This window comes from Stylophora pistillata, chromosome 3, assembly GCF_964205215.1.
Source record: "Stylophora pistillata chromosome 3, jaStyPist1.2, whole genome shotgun sequence".
Classification (NCBI taxonomy): Eukaryota; Metazoa; Cnidaria; class Anthozoa; order Scleractinia; family Pocilloporidae; genus Stylophora; species Stylophora pistillata.
Genome location: NC_142521.1, coordinates 46,345,511 through 46,360,832, shown reverse-complemented (window position 1 = coordinate 46,360,832; position 15,322 = coordinate 46,345,511). Strand labels below are relative to the sequence as shown.

At 36.9% G+C, this 15,322-nt stretch overlaps 1 protein-coding gene across 7 annotated transcripts; it reads left to right on the top strand.

Annotated features, from left to right (window-relative positions):
- The first annotated feature begins 1,333 nt into the window (after nucleotides 1-1,333).
- On the top strand, nucleotides 1,334-15,250 carry LOC111341323 (glutamate receptor 3-like). 7 transcript variants are annotated; one of them, XM_088755064.1, is made up of 16 exons: nucleotides 1,339-1,692; nucleotides 2,306-2,407; nucleotides 3,506-3,637; nucleotides 3,738-3,962; nucleotides 4,230-4,435; nucleotides 4,534-4,581; nucleotides 4,826-4,951; nucleotides 5,290-5,421; nucleotides 5,675-5,779; nucleotides 8,242-8,361; nucleotides 9,955-10,149; nucleotides 10,641-11,001; nucleotides 11,219-11,581; nucleotides 12,374-12,544; nucleotides 13,041-13,166; nucleotides 13,372-15,249. In XM_088755064.1, the coding sequence occupies exons 2-16, from the start codon at nucleotides 2,320-2,322 to the stop codon at nucleotides 13,389-13,391; spliced, it is 2,418 nt and encodes an 805-aa protein (XP_088611190.1). In that variant the 5' UTR covers nucleotides 1,339-1,692; nucleotides 2,306-2,319; the 3' UTR covers nucleotides 13,392-15,249. The 7 variants fall into 7 exon arrangements, with proteins under 7 accessions (XP_088611194.1, XP_088611192.1, XP_088611190.1 ...); XM_088755065.1 differs by having other exon boundaries at nucleotides 1,349-1,435; XM_088755063.1 differs by having other exon boundaries at nucleotides 1,339-2,407.
- Nucleotides 15,251-15,322: the final 72 nt, after the last annotated feature.

Below are 15,322 nucleotides of genomic sequence, written 5' to 3'. Positions count from 1 at the left end.
ACATTTGCTTTTTCTGTTGTAGGCTTAGTGCTATAGCATGAAGCAGCCACTATTTCAAAGATAACCGGAAGCAATTGAAAAATCTTAAGGGGCCACTTAGCTCATTTGGAGAATTTGGATTAAATACCACCAAGGGAATGCTAACCTTTGCCTTCTCACCGTTTGACCGTGACTTAGTTTTCATATGCTTAATTTGCCAGAAGTTTTGGAGTGATTCATTTCAAGAGATTATAACTGACTCTTGGTCATTTTCAATGAAAAGAAACAGAGAAACGATGGAGGGCAATAAATTGACCTACAGTCGCAACTTAAACCAGCTGAGTGATTCCCTTTATTGCATTTCTTTTTCCTGTCCAGGAAGGAAACTTATTTGAACAGGTAGAGCTTGTGAACTTTTTCATGCACTAGTTACCTGACACTGAAAAATCTTCAAACTACTGGTCAAATATAAACATTCAACCGTGTTGATTTTCTTTTTTACCTTTTTTGAGTTTCTTCTTTGGACTCCTCAAACTTTACTGGGCTGTTACGTCTACAATATTAGTTGCCCACAGGACTTCAGTGCCCGCGATTATCAAATTTTTAACTCATCCAACTATATAAACAATTTACGACAATTGAGTAATACATTGCGACAGTATTCTGGCAGGGAAGACGCACCACACTTGGTATCTTTACTACCGAGTGAACAAGACTGGCGTTAATTAAGATAAATAGTAATTACTGCTCGAACACTTTTCAGATATTTGTCTAGAATCTCAAGTTATATTCCATCCTACTCAGTTAAGGTAAGAAACTGAGTTGAAACTTGATCGAAGAGCTCTAAACCTAGCTCAGTGTTGATTCACTTATGCTTTTTAATCGACAGGATTTGTAAAAATTAGAAGTATATTTATTAAATGCTACATGCATGCTGCCTGCAAATGAAACGAAACGGCAACGTTTGTTATTAAGGTTGGTTTTCAATGTAGAGAGCTAACAGATATTTTTACTGTTTCAATCATGGTTTATTTTCTATTTTCAATACTTCTTTTGATATTACCGCTGCACTTCAGATGTAGTCCAACTTTCATGAGACAAATCTCGTCGCTCTACTATAAAATTCATTTTGATTTGTGAGCTCCAAGTAAGTAAGAGAAACGCATAAGGAAAAGTCTCCAAGTGTAACAGTCGTACCAAGAAGGGGAATAGGGGTGAAACGAAGAAACAATTACATCCGCTCCTAACGAGGAGCGAAATATTGAATTGTATACCTACCTACTCGTGCAAGTTGTTTGGTACCCAACTGTGCTCCTAAATAACTCCTTTGGCAGGTGTCTAACATGTTAAGTTCTCTTAATAAGCTTGCAACTCAGCAGACATCCCTCATATCTTTGAAATGAGATTTATCGTGGTTCATCTATTCAAAACTGTGGTAATAATCTTAACATAACAGGTCAGGTTGTTAACTCATTTTTTGCACTAGCACTTCTTATTTACCATAGGGTTAAGGTCATAACAATAAGAAAAATATGTTTCTAATTTTTTGGGAAGAGTTGCAAAATTTGTAGATAGGTTCATGGGACCGGATCCATGGATGTCGCCTTTGAGTTCGGCGACAAATTGATCGGTCTGGTTTTCAAAGTACGGCGAAAATGAATGAGCTCGAATTTTAGTCGAGTTTTCGGACTAAACCTGAAATACCTTCCGACGGTGAGTTACCGATTAATTTAGTCGGTATTTTAGTGTATTGCCCGGCAATGTTTTCATGAAATTTATGAGGGAAATTATCATCACCAAATTATATTATGAAGTGCGGAATGCAGTCATAGAACTCGTATACACCAGTTTTGCGTTGCAATACTCCTTTATTATCGATGAATGAAGTTGAGAATAGTCTACTAAAAACTATGAGGACTTTATCACACAAAACAAACAAATGTAAATTTAAAATCGAAGGGAAAACAGCGTCGGATCAAAGGATTTACGTAATTAATCACTGCTGCTGAACAAAGTATAAAATGTATCTCAAAAGTCGAAAATTAACAAATTTTGATACTAAAGCTTTGAGGACGATGTTTATTGTGGAACCTTTGAGAGGAATAACCGTGTTATTTCAATCTGAACCAAATGAAAAAAATTATATTTCCTTAGCACGATGGAAAAATTTCCTCTCTGTTTCGCACCACACGCATTCACCTCAGGGTGCATCGTTTGTCAATTTTTTTTTTTTGTGCGCAGATGCCATGTTATAATTACTTTACTTGTTCATTCATTTATTCAGTTGCATGTGCCTTGATTTATGGTTATTATTATCATTTTGTAGATCTGAACGACAGGATGAAGACACAAACCTTTTTCTCTACGTTGTTTTTAATTGTTTCAATCCTACAGAGGATTGCTGCGACCAATAGGATCGTGACTTGTGGTGAGCTACAAGAAATCGTTAAGCTCATCAAGTAATTAACGAATCTGAGCGAGATGCATATTAACGATTACCGCAATGCAATAATCCCGCAAAACTGAACTTTTTAAGCTACCTCCACCCTTCATTCACCACCAGAAATCGGGGAGTTTTTGAGCCCCTTACGAAATGTCAGCGTTATATTGTATTACAGAAAATTCAATAAGGCGGTGGTGGAGGTGAAGCGAACACGTAACTTTCTATTTTCGTAAAACCCCGCCTGAGAAAGGCCTTGTACTTTACTTCCCCAAAAAGCCAAAGGAGACATCAAAACAAGGAAAATGGCGGCCAGATTGTGCAGTTACAGGGACTTGTATCTTTCGTGCTCTTCCTTCCTAAAATTGGGGTATTGGGCTTTTGAGCTCTGAGAAAATACGAAGAGTCTCCTGGCTCAAGGAAAATTTGTGGGCCAACATATTCGACCGTTTACGAGCGATTTAGTTGAGCAAACTTCTGCAGAATGCATATCGAACTACGCAGTGGCGAATCTTCATAAAGTTGTTCCTACGACAAAAGAACTGTAACACCTAGTCGAAGCAGATTTTAAGAATTTGTATGGGAAGATCGAGTCAGAATTATGAGTTTACTCGTATACCTTGGGAAAAATTAGGCTTGAATTCGAGTATTTTTTTTTCGTAGCGATGGACGCTTTAACCAATGCAGGCTGCATTTCCAAGTACACAGCGAAAGAATGTCCCATTCTTAGAAAGCTATTTTGAAAGAACAATTTTTCCCATACATTTTCTTATAGTATTTCGGCGCCATTTTGCTTGAAACATGAGAACCGCCTCCGCCATATTGTCCCAAATTTCTGGCAATGTGCTATGCAAACGATAAAGAATAAAGTTTTTCAGATAAAACCCGATATTACTTGACAACTCTCACGTCAGCAAAGTCACACGGAAATTCGGAAGACTAAAGGTGTCCATGTTTCGCTTTATTATACTTTATATAATCATTATCATTAACATTATGATAATTGTTATTATTCTTAACATCGTTCTGCCAAACCCATAAATCATGCTCGTCTTCACTATTATCTTCTTGCCCAATTTCAAACAGGATTTATTAATGGACAAACTGACGAGTTTCATGTATTAAACTCAGTCTTCAGTTATTTCTCCGGCTTCAAAAATGTTTCAGTGGTTTTGAAAGAATTCAATATTTCAGAAGCTGCAGAACTATTTGGTGAAGGTAGGGTGACTCCATATTTTATCATGTCCGGATTTTTATGTTGTTGAGAAGTTTTGCAGCCAATTAATTCAAGCTTCTTTTTCTACCACGATTATTTCAGCATCAAACGTCATCACACTTATCGAGGGTGGTGTAGCAACCACTTCCGCTTGTGCACTCTCTACAATGACTGGCATTCCTGTCATCCGTCTCTATGGTAATATTTCACCCCTGGACCAATGTGAAAAAGAAATCCGCATGTCAGCAGGATACAGAGATTATGCCCAAGCCACACTTGACATACTGAAAAAGTACGGGTGGAAAAACATTGTTCTTGTTTATGAAGGTAACTGTGGTCAATATCATGGATTCAATATGATTGTACCTCTGCTCCTTTCAATGTTTAACAAACAACGTCTGTTTCCTTTTGACAGATTCGAGGCGTGCTCACTCTGAAAACTAACTATGAATTAACTTGAATTGAAAGTACACATTGATAACCTTGAGGCCCATGAAAAAATTGTATCCCCTCAAAGGGTCTTTTGATGGGTCTTAAAGCCTTTTAGGTGTAATAGGTCGTTGATTTTAATGCTCATTGTATGTTATTGTTTAGAGCGTCGAGTGCACGAGGCTGGACATTTTCTGACTAAATCACGGAAATTACCGCTGATCGTTAATCTAGTTCAGCTTTCTGGGCGCGTCAAAAATGAAGGACCGACTGAACCAGCGCATAGAGTAATAGAACAAGTACAGAAGTTTGATGCCCAAGTTATTGTACTCTACTTGGAAAACAAAAACATTGAGCTATTACTGCAACAGGTAAGAATTAGGTCTTTGTTGTCTTTTAAATCTGCATTGTTTCACCAACGCAAATTCCATAATAGCTCATTTTTAATCTGTGTCTTATCTTGTCACAGAGGCCTTGTCAACACGAAAAGACATATATATGGATCATTCAAGGAGAGGTTTGGTTTTGGAACTTGCTAAAAGCATTTCAAAAGTAAAGAAAGAATTGTTACATTACAATTCGTAGTATAGCTTATCCAAGTTCTCTTGCCAATCATATTCCAAGGCTGCAGCCTATCGCAGGTAGAAATAACAACTCTTGAATTCGCATGGATTAATTTTCCACTAAATTTAGAAACTGCATGGAACAATTCAACTTTTATCAGCGAGCTATATTCAGTATTTTATTCATTACTTCGAAAGGTGCCCTTGAATTTCACTTGGTACCAAAATGTGGTGATAGCTTTAAAGTTACCGCCTGCTGAGACTTCACTCGTTGATGAAATAAAACATGCTATTGGACATAATTTTACAGAATTCATCAACAAGGTAACCTTTCTTTCTTAGGAACTCTTCTCATTTTTTCTTTTTTAATTTAAATCTTTGTTTTTTGTTTTACAATGGGCTATTTCTCTGCTACACTTCTATACCCTTCGGAATGAGATACAAGAGGCTTTGAATTAATCAATTCAGAACCAAATTCTTGAGGACAATCGCAAAGGTGGTTTTTGTATGGTTTTTAAACAATATACTCTCAATAAGTATCAGTTCTCTGTACAACGATCTCTATAATTTCTCGGCCTAACAATGAAGCATTATCGTGATCTCTTCACCGTTCGACCCGTCACCATGAAAAGTTAAGGAAATTATTCTCGCTATTACCTCAGGAACTAGTTGCTGTTAGTCATGATGCCGTCCAAATCATCCAGGAAGCAGCGAATACCGAACCTTGTTCGTCGATTAATGGTTCTGATATTCGTCTCGAAGATAGGAACACAATGTTGACATGCATGAGAAAGGTGAGCAAATTTTTCCTTCCTAGGCATTCTCACTGAATTCTCAGGTTATATCTGTTAAAGAGGAAAATGACTTTTATCAAAGTTTCTCCTTTTAATCTGAGTGCTATGACTTATTCTTAGTAGAAGAAAATAGCGCTTTCTTTATTTCTTTTTCGAAGGGGGATTGTGGCAATAAAATCCAAGAATCCCACTACCCCAAACCAAAATGCGTGCGTACAGCTGAGTTACGTTAACATTTCTCCCAATGAAACAGGTTATCCTCCATGGTATGACTGGACTTCTCCAATTTAGCGAGCACGGGGATCGAAAAATAATTGAACTAGAAATTTTAAATCTTAGAAACAATTCCTATTGGAAGGTAGGTGCCTTTTATCTACTCTACGATAAGTTCATAAGTATTTCCATTAATTAATGAAAAATTTGATTTCTTTTCATTGTCAAGCGACTGCAAAATAATCAGTTTCGCTTTTCATTCTTCTGTACTACTTTAATTTGATGTTTTATTTCTTTTCAATATGTTCACGTTTTTGCTTGGGATTAAATAAAAATTACGAAACGCAAGTAGCTATTTATTTCTCGTCAATAAGCGGGTTGGTTTTATTAGATAACTCTTGTAGTTAGTTGATTACAACTAAGACAGTCGTTTCGTTAGTTTTAGCTTGCATCGCAAGCGGTGTGCGTCACAAATTTCGGCCAATCGGTAAGCTCCATTTAAACAATAGCCTTCGCGGTAAAGAACAAAGTACTTGAGAGGGAAGACTTCTCAAGAAAAGTCTATTTCCTGCAACGTGTTGTGATTCTTGGGAAATGCGACAATTGGAAAACGAAGATAGTTACATATACGTCGTTTTGGCTATTTCAAATTACTGCGTTGGAGCTCCGTGAATGTTATACGAACTCTCAAAGTTGATGTGGTTGGATCGACTGCCATGTTGTTATATTTCTAAATTTCACGCCTTTTTGTTCTCTCGGCGATCGTTATTCTGGTCACTTTGAGCTGTTTGATATGTGAGGTCCGTGATCCATGAGCACCCGTGAGTGTATTTACCCATAAGCCCTTGCGGTAAAAAAAAAAGACGAGAGAATAAAGAAAGCACATGGTTCCATAGTTTCAAAGTTTATTCGGGGACCGAGTAACAGATATGGATGAGAGAAGAATTCAACCCTTCACCTTTTAAATTCCTGGGGTCTACCCGGGTCTACCCTTGATAGTTTTGGCAACAGAAGCCGTCATAGATGAAGAGGTCGGCCAAACCAAGCGCGTCAACTCCCGGGAATCCTGTGGAGAAACTTAATAGATATCCACCAGATGCTCCAAAATCACAAAAGTCCTTATTTAGTTTTAAACCCGAAAAGGTAAGGAACTAGGTTTTAAGTGATTTTAGCGAACGCTTTGTAAAATCTTATCTTTCAATTGCTGATTAGTAAGGGAATTGAATGAAGGAAAACTTCTAAAGTTTTAGAATGAATTTGAGTAGTTTTATCATTTTATGCAATTATAAGCTTATTTTACAAAGAGCTTACAGCTTTTCTTGCTAAACTTGTATCTGTTATTCCTTTGCGGCAATCATGCGATCAATGACTTTAATAAATTGAATTTAGAGTTCTGAGATTTGACGCAACCTTTTAGTCAACACAGATCTCCTTAAATAAAGATTTTTAAATGAAAACAGTTCAGTGTAAAACCGAGGACCATACTGTGTTCGACGGCTGCAGCCAGAAGTTTATTTCCCTCCGCGACCATCCCAATTCGGTACAGTATTTCAGCTTTATCTTTATTTTCTCCCCTAAGCCTGAATTCAAAACAAGGCAACAAACAAAAGTAGTAAGGGGTTATAGTTATAGCACTGCTACTTAGCCATAAACTTGTGCACTATCTATAAAAATCGGTTAAATCAGAAGCATATACATAGTCTAGGTGATATGCTTCTAGTTAAAATAATTTGTACCTCGCTCTTTTCTTATGCTCTTCTTTCTTTCCCGGTAATAAAAGGCCGTCGAAAACTATCAACGGAGTAATATTATTTCGCTCCGACGAAGGGCTAACGCTCGAAACGTCAGCTTTTGTAATCGTTACGGTGGCCAATTTACCATTTCAACTTTGTTGATATATCCAAATTATAATATTATTTTGGTTCAGTAACTGCAGATATGTTGAGCAGATATCCTGAACTCTATAGAAAAATAAATATAATTAATGATATGGGGAAATCCGAAAGAAACTGTCGAACACAAACTCACATAAGCCATGTCCTCACTGTCGATCGTCGCCATGTTGCTGATAACTCAAAGAAATTGCCTTGTGAAGCCAACAAGAGGCATTGACTGCGGCCACGAGGCCTTCTAAAGACTGCTAATTCGTTTCTTCTGTTACCTCTTTCAAAAATGGAAGAAGGGTTTTAATTCCCATTCCAAAACTACTGGAAGATATTAACTCTTATGTATTATTCAACACTCGAAGATGTTCACGCGACAATGTCGAGGATGTAATGAGCCGATTCACATTTTTACCCCTGATCCTATGCCCACCTGTGACGCGCACCGCCTGCTGGCATCGTGTTGCTTTTGTTTTAAAATTCTGCCTTACCCGATCAGCTGAAAATTGTAATTTCGTTTACATTTCATTTGGTTTTTTGTCATCTACGAATCCCACCTACGAATCCTTCCATCTAAATAGACGTCCATCAGGCAAATAATGGAACATGTGTATTCACTTTGTGGCGTTCAACATGTAGTGTTTATCTACACCTACCGTACTCCTGGACTTTAAGCTTCCTATTCCAAGTAGCTGAGATTCATAAAGTAAAATCTATTATGTAGGTTGGTACGTGGAATTCAACCAAAGGTGCCGTTATGACTGGAAATATCAAACGAAACATGGATAGCCCGTTATCAAAAACAACTCTGGAGGGAAGAAAGCTTCGAATCGTTGTTTTATTGGTAATGAGCCTCAAACACTAATATTCATATTTATGAATATATTCTTATCTTACCTATTGTAATATCGTATGGTCCTCAACTTATTCTTCTAATTTAAGTAGGATTTTCCTCCTGCAGAAAACGTATAGTCAGAATTATAAGATCAGCCGAATACCTAACTCATACTACGCCCTTATTCTACAATCTCAATATTCTTGATATTTATAACATTAAAGCTTTCCTTGTAGCTTGGTTTATGTATTCCTATTTCAATAACCTCCTTCCTAATGCTTTTGTTACTCTTTTTTCAATTCATCATCAAATTCATACGCACGATACTTGGAATAATAGAAACTACTGTACACGCTATTGCAGAAGTGATATCAAGAAGTTTACGATCATGCACCAAATTCCAAAGGTTTGCAATTCCTTACCTCGTGATCTTATCTTATCCTGTAGATTCTTCACCTTTAAGACTTCGCTTAAAAAAACTCCTCATTGACAAAAAACTAAACTAAACTCGCCCGCCCGTAATTAGCAAATCTATCTTCTACATCGTGTGAGGAATCCAGGTTTGATAAGCAACTAGCTTCTGCTGACCTTTCTCGCCACACTTTTTATAAATGATCATAAAAAGTAATTTTACATGGATTAGGTATAGTTTGTTGTATAATGATATTGCGATAGTTGTTATTTTTTATTGTTGTAAACAACTGTAATTTATTTGTGTTAGTGTGTGTGTGTAAATGGTACATGAATAAATACAAAATACATATGAGCGGTTTAACGAGGAAGAATTTACTATGAAATCCACACTATGCCTATCAAACCCCAAAAGTATAGTCGTATTTTCATGAGTGCCTGGAGAAATTTGGCATTCTTCGTAAACAAGCTTGCAATGACGAGGAAAATTGATAGCTTGCAAAATTGGCTTTATAAAGGGAGAAGGAGGGTATCTCTTTCATTCAATATTTTTACTCTCTATTCATGTCTGTGTTGTTCATATACCTAGTCCAAGTTTTATTGCACTACACAGTATCTTCATTTTGGTAATGGTAACATTATTGTCAAAGTCGTGAGTTCGTGTGTTATGTAAAAAGTGTTCAGTGAGTTCGCAGCTACTCACTCCCTTTTAAATATGGTTTCTGTGATTGCCGTTTCACTTTTGCCAATGCATTGATGTTTGCAAATGTGGCACTCAATTATGTAATGATACATGACGAATGGCAGTAAACTGCATGAAATATTGTGGAGGTCTTCTTGTTCTTGGGACTGGTAAAAGTTGTGGTCTGGTTGATCTTTTTGCACCAACTACACTTCGTTCTTTCACATATATATCCATTTATAGCAGAAAAAAGTTAAAATGGACCTCGCGAACGCGATATCAACTAGTTCTCTGTAAAGCCATTTGTAAAGATTAAGACACTCAAACAGAAAATAAATCGAAGCTCACAAACTTATAAGCCGAGTAGACAGTCTACTCGTCTTGACAACGTGTTAATTAGAAGCCTAATTATTACTACTACGTGATTGAATTTTTATCATCATCAGCGACAGAGGTCCAAGATATATTACACTTTCACAACGATTGTCGTCTAATCGTTTCGCCACCAGGAAAGTCCCTACGTTATGAAAAAGAGAAAAAACGATGGCGAGCTATTCTATGAAGGATACTGCATTGACTTGCTGAATGAGCTTGCAAGAAATCTCAAATTTACTTATGAGATCTACACCTCTCCTGACGGCAAATATGGCGCTGAAATGCAAGACGGAACTTGGAATGGGGCTATTGGTGAGATTGTAAATAAGGTATGTTGTAGAATTTCTCTCATCCGTCAAATTATTGGAAAGCCCATACACTATATACCTAAAACTAGCAAATGAAAGACTCGGCTGCGGTGGAACGTTACCTAACCTTTTTCTCGGTGAGTTCCGCAAAGCCAAATAATAAAATGATGGTATGGAAGAAATTGGTCTGGTTTCCCGACATTTCGACTCAAACAGTTACGCCTATACACATAGTTATTAGGAAAATAGCAGAAACTGCTGATTTGGACTTGTTACAACTACAATTCACTTGTCTTTTTTCTGAAGCTTTCGTGCTAAAACCCTTGATACCTTGTATCATTTTATGAAAATTTGACTCGATATTACACAGAATTCAAAGATAATATTTGACGTGGGAGGAAGATCTATGCGAGCCGTGGAGTTGAAAGGTCTGGTTCATCGAGAGAGAGATACTCCTAAGAGATAAGTAATAAAAATCAAATTAAATAGGCTGTTCTTTTTTTATCTCAAAGCGAGCGGATATGGCCCTTGCCTCCCTCACAGTTACAGAAAGGCGAGAGGAGGTTGTGGATTTCAGTGTCCCCTTTATGCAATTCACCTCAGATATATTATTGAAGAAGGCATCGTCCAGAGAAAAATATGAGCTTCTGCAGTTTATGGATCCGTTTGATAATCAAGTCTGGTTCGCTAATTTGGCCACCCTGGTGATCAGCTCTATTGCTGTCTTTGTAATAAACTATTACAGTCCTTATGGATACAAAGATGATAATGGCAGAGGGACATCGAAGGAGTTTAGCTTTTTCAACAGTGTGTGGTTTGCTTTAGCTTGTATGCTACAACAAGGAGGAGATAATACACCAAAAAGCCTCTCAGGTGGAAAAAATTAAATTTCTAAGATATCCAAGTGATTGGTCCCCACCTATACTACTATTGTGTTACCTAAAAATTACTAGACTTTATTTCATGACCCAAGACAGTGCCCAAGCATTCAAAGCCTAGAAAAGATTTTCGTATTATCGTTCACTTCATCAAAATTACCTCTATGAGAGAACTGAGAATCCGCATATTTTTTTCTCAAAATAATTCTTAGGTCGTATACTTACTGGTTGCTATTGGTTCTGCATACTGATCTGTATCTCAACATATACTGCTAATCTGGCAGCATTTTTCACGGTGAAGAACGCGGTGCATCCTATTCAAAACCTGGGAGAGCTCACAGAATCATCTTACTCCATAGCAGTGCTCAACTCATCCAGTATGTCAGAGTTTTTCAAGGCTAGTGACTACGAAGCATACAAAAAGATATGGCGTAAAATTGAAGGAGATGACACACTGGTTAAAACCGTTGCACAAGGTGTTCAATGGGTGAGAGAAAAAGAACATTTCGCGCTTATAACTGACGGTCCTTCCCTCAGAAAGATTGTCAGCAAGCCACCTTGTGACTTGGAAGTAGGTAAATACTGAATTAATAGTTGGCAGTTTTATCGAGGCTTTGTGAGTACGTTCGGTAATAATTCCTGTCGCTATATTTCATTATAAGTTAGTGGTTGTTAATAACACAACAACAACACCCAGGCAAAAACGCTAATGAAACAATAAAAAAAGAAAAAAGAGTTAAGATAGCAAATCCAAACAGTATGCGAGAAGTTTTATAACTCCAAACAATTTTCCTACCATATCGATTGCTAATTACTCCGACTGGCCCGACGAACACTTTTTAACAGACACAACAGACCTGATACATCTATTTCACTGCTTAAAGTTACCGTTGAAACTATGTTTAGCGACACCGAGTCAAAAGGACACTCTGTATTAAGCGGTCGGTTGTCAAAGTCCCGAACCTGTTTCCCCTTAATCACAATAGTTTTCTCCTCTATCAAGCGGTCGTAAAAACCTTTGAGTGAGTCCTGACAGGTTGTTTGTATTGTGTTTCACTTATATTGAACGGTCACTTAAGCGGAACTAGTCGAATAAAATTAGGAATGATCTTTCAAATAAAACTAAATCCATGTTTTTCTCTCGAAATTTATTTTAAATAGTATTTGTAAGCGTGTTATTGTACCTTAAGTGGTCACCTATGGCATAAAATGGCTTTTTTATCGTGTTTTTATATTACCCCCAGGCTGAGGAACCTTTATTAATCGGTCAACTTGTATTAAGCGGTCACCCCGCTATTCCCCGTCGGTGATCGCTTAATTAAGGTTTGACTTTATATATAATGTAAAAGCATCTGTTTTATCCACAGTGCCAGGTTTAAGCACAGCTAAAGGATTCGCCTTAGCCTTCCACGCTAACGATCCCCACGTGAATAACTTCAGTCTGACCATTTTGCGTTTACACGAAAACGATTTTCTCGCCAGCTTGGAACGGAAATGGTGGGAAAGCGAAAATAGCTGTTCAGTGAAAGAAGAAACATGTGAGATATATTACTTTGATGGGACCTTCGCTACTTTCTGGGATTTACATAAACTGTGGTCTAAAAATTAGTCTTCTGCTAGTCTCGTTATAGCATTGAGTTAGGTTGACAACAATCGTCTTGGTCCCAAGGTTCTGATTCTTAAGAAAGTCCGAGGGAGAATAAGGAATCAAAATTACGCATTTAAATAGGTCCTCAATCTCGAGAAATTTAGATCGTTTTTTTCTCAATTCCAATCCTAATCGAGAGAAAAAAGTCTCGCGAAATTGATTGACTTCACAAATTGGCACAATAGCATTTTTAAGGTTATCGAGTAGAATTGTCTTCAACTGGTATGAGCAATTCAGTTGAATACGGTTTATGAACAAATTCAACTATTTGCAACAAAAATCCGCAAAGGTGTATAAGGAATCGATAAATCACTTAATGTATGGGTGGAGGGTTATAGCGTTTATATAGGTTCGAGAAGACCGTGTCTCTTTTTTGCAATTTTCAGCATTATCTCGCAAGCAAATTGGTCTAAATAGTATGTTGGGTGTGTACTTGGTCCTGTTCGTTGGAATGGTGATTGCTTTCTTCACCTTGCTTACCGAAATTTACTGGAAAAGAAGAGCTAAACAAGGTGTGTGTCAAGCAATCAGCGACTGTTATACTGTCTCTATTATTCAAATGGCTGTGATTGATTAGATTCATAATAAAAAAGAATGCAGTAATTAGCCATAAATTATGTTGCCCTGGATGAAATTGTTTGTGTAATGCGCATATTTTTAGAAGTAAATCAAACAAGACCTGAAATAGCTCACATTCTTCTTCCTTTCATTCCACAGGGCACAGCTTCGTTCCGTGAAAATTCGGCGCTCAAGACGTGCTCGACTGACTATTTTGTGTCAAAGTATTCGATTACAAACTAAGTAAAATGAGAGTCGATGGTTGTATCCTTCGACCGTTGGTGCTTTTTTTTTACTTTCTAATGCTGTTTCCATATAGTAAATTCACGAAAACACAAGAAGGGAGGTTAAAAGAAAGGAAAGAGGGATTTTCCTCGGGGTCAGACTCAAAGTTTATCTGCAGAATTCTAACAACTCTTTCATCCAATTTCATATCTAAATTGTTAAGTATGACCTGGGAAAGTCCAAGGAAAATAGATATCGTAATGAGCAATGAAGCATGAACTTATGCTTTGAAACTCAAGTTGTAATAAATCAATACTAATTCATAACTAAAGTAAAAGCTAATACGAGTGGTCATTTACCTCCTGTGACTGGCAATTTAAGTAAAGTCTGTGTGAATGCCACGACAGGGTAGTGGTGGATATTTACGGAGCCGTGGATTAAAATGGTGAGATAATAAAGCAGGAAAACCATGATTTTAAATCATTTATTCCTAGAAAGATTGCAGTATTTTCAGATACAAATCCTGCGCAGTTGCTCGGAGATGAATTTTAAAGAAAATTCGGAGTTTTAGTAACCAATCAGAACACGCCTTTAAAACTATCCACGGCGGTTTAAAATATACCAAACTAAAGTTGTTTATTTTCTGCATATTTATATTTCTTTGCAATTCTCTTATTGACCAGTTGATTTTCTTTCATAGTCTTTGTTGGGGTTTCAAGATGAAAATTTTAATACACACTCCTCCTTGAGACCTCCTCGTGTTCTTTTTTTACTTTTTTTTTAGCAGTAACCCATACTTATAAAACCAACAAACCAAAATGATTTCATTTATTCGCCAATTTCAGTTTCATACTTTAAAATTTCCTCTTCTTTGTGAAATTCTCCCTAAAACACTAAAACTTTCATTGTGTGCGCCATCTAAGAGAAAAAAATTAAGATTTAACAATTTTCCTTGAATTCGCTGAATCAATTTCCTAGTGTCGAATAAAACAGTATTGTCCACCTGACCGAGCTCATCTCGTTCCATTACCTCTTGGTGCTGATGTTGCATGTATTTCTAAATTAAAACCGAACGTAGCAGTCCTCCCACATTCAAAGCGTTGCTATGGAATTGACTTCAGAAAATGATATTAACACTTTACCTCGATGAAACGGCAGGTTAATTGTCATCTCTAAATAATTCATTTCAACGTTGCAAGTGGCTTCTTACGCAGTTACGTTTTTAGGGATTAGCTAGTCATGTTGTTCCATAATCAGCAATTCACGCCGCCATTTAGATTTATCACAACAGAATCGTTGCTAATTAGTGTATTTTGTAATGTGACCGTAATTATATGCATAATGCCCGAAGGTATAAAACACGTGAATTTTGACTCTACATTTATTATTACTTGGATTAGTGTGTGCGAAAATAAAGAACCTTATTTTTACAGGACCGAGTAGTTAACACATGTGATTGAACTTATCGCCGTAAAATCTAAAAACTAGATCGAGGAAAACCTTTAAAAATATGTTGGATACATTTTATTTAAAAAAAAAAAAAGAGCTACTACTTTCGAAAGACTTCACTTGATCATGATTTTCCGACCAGGAAGTTGAAAAGTCTGAAAAATTAATATCGCACCGAACCACAGCGCCAATATTGTAATGCCATCAGCATGTATAATTTATGACAAATTAGTCTTATATTGCGACAGCAGAAAAGACGCACCCCGTTGGTTATCTGAACTAACGAATAAACAGGTCACAAGTTAATTAGAAGAGAAGACGCACCCCGTTGGCTATCTGAACTAGCGAATAAACAGGGGACAAGTTAAGTTAGTATAAACAATTTTTTAAATATGCCACAATATCTCAGGTTGTGTTCCACTCTACTCAACTAGAA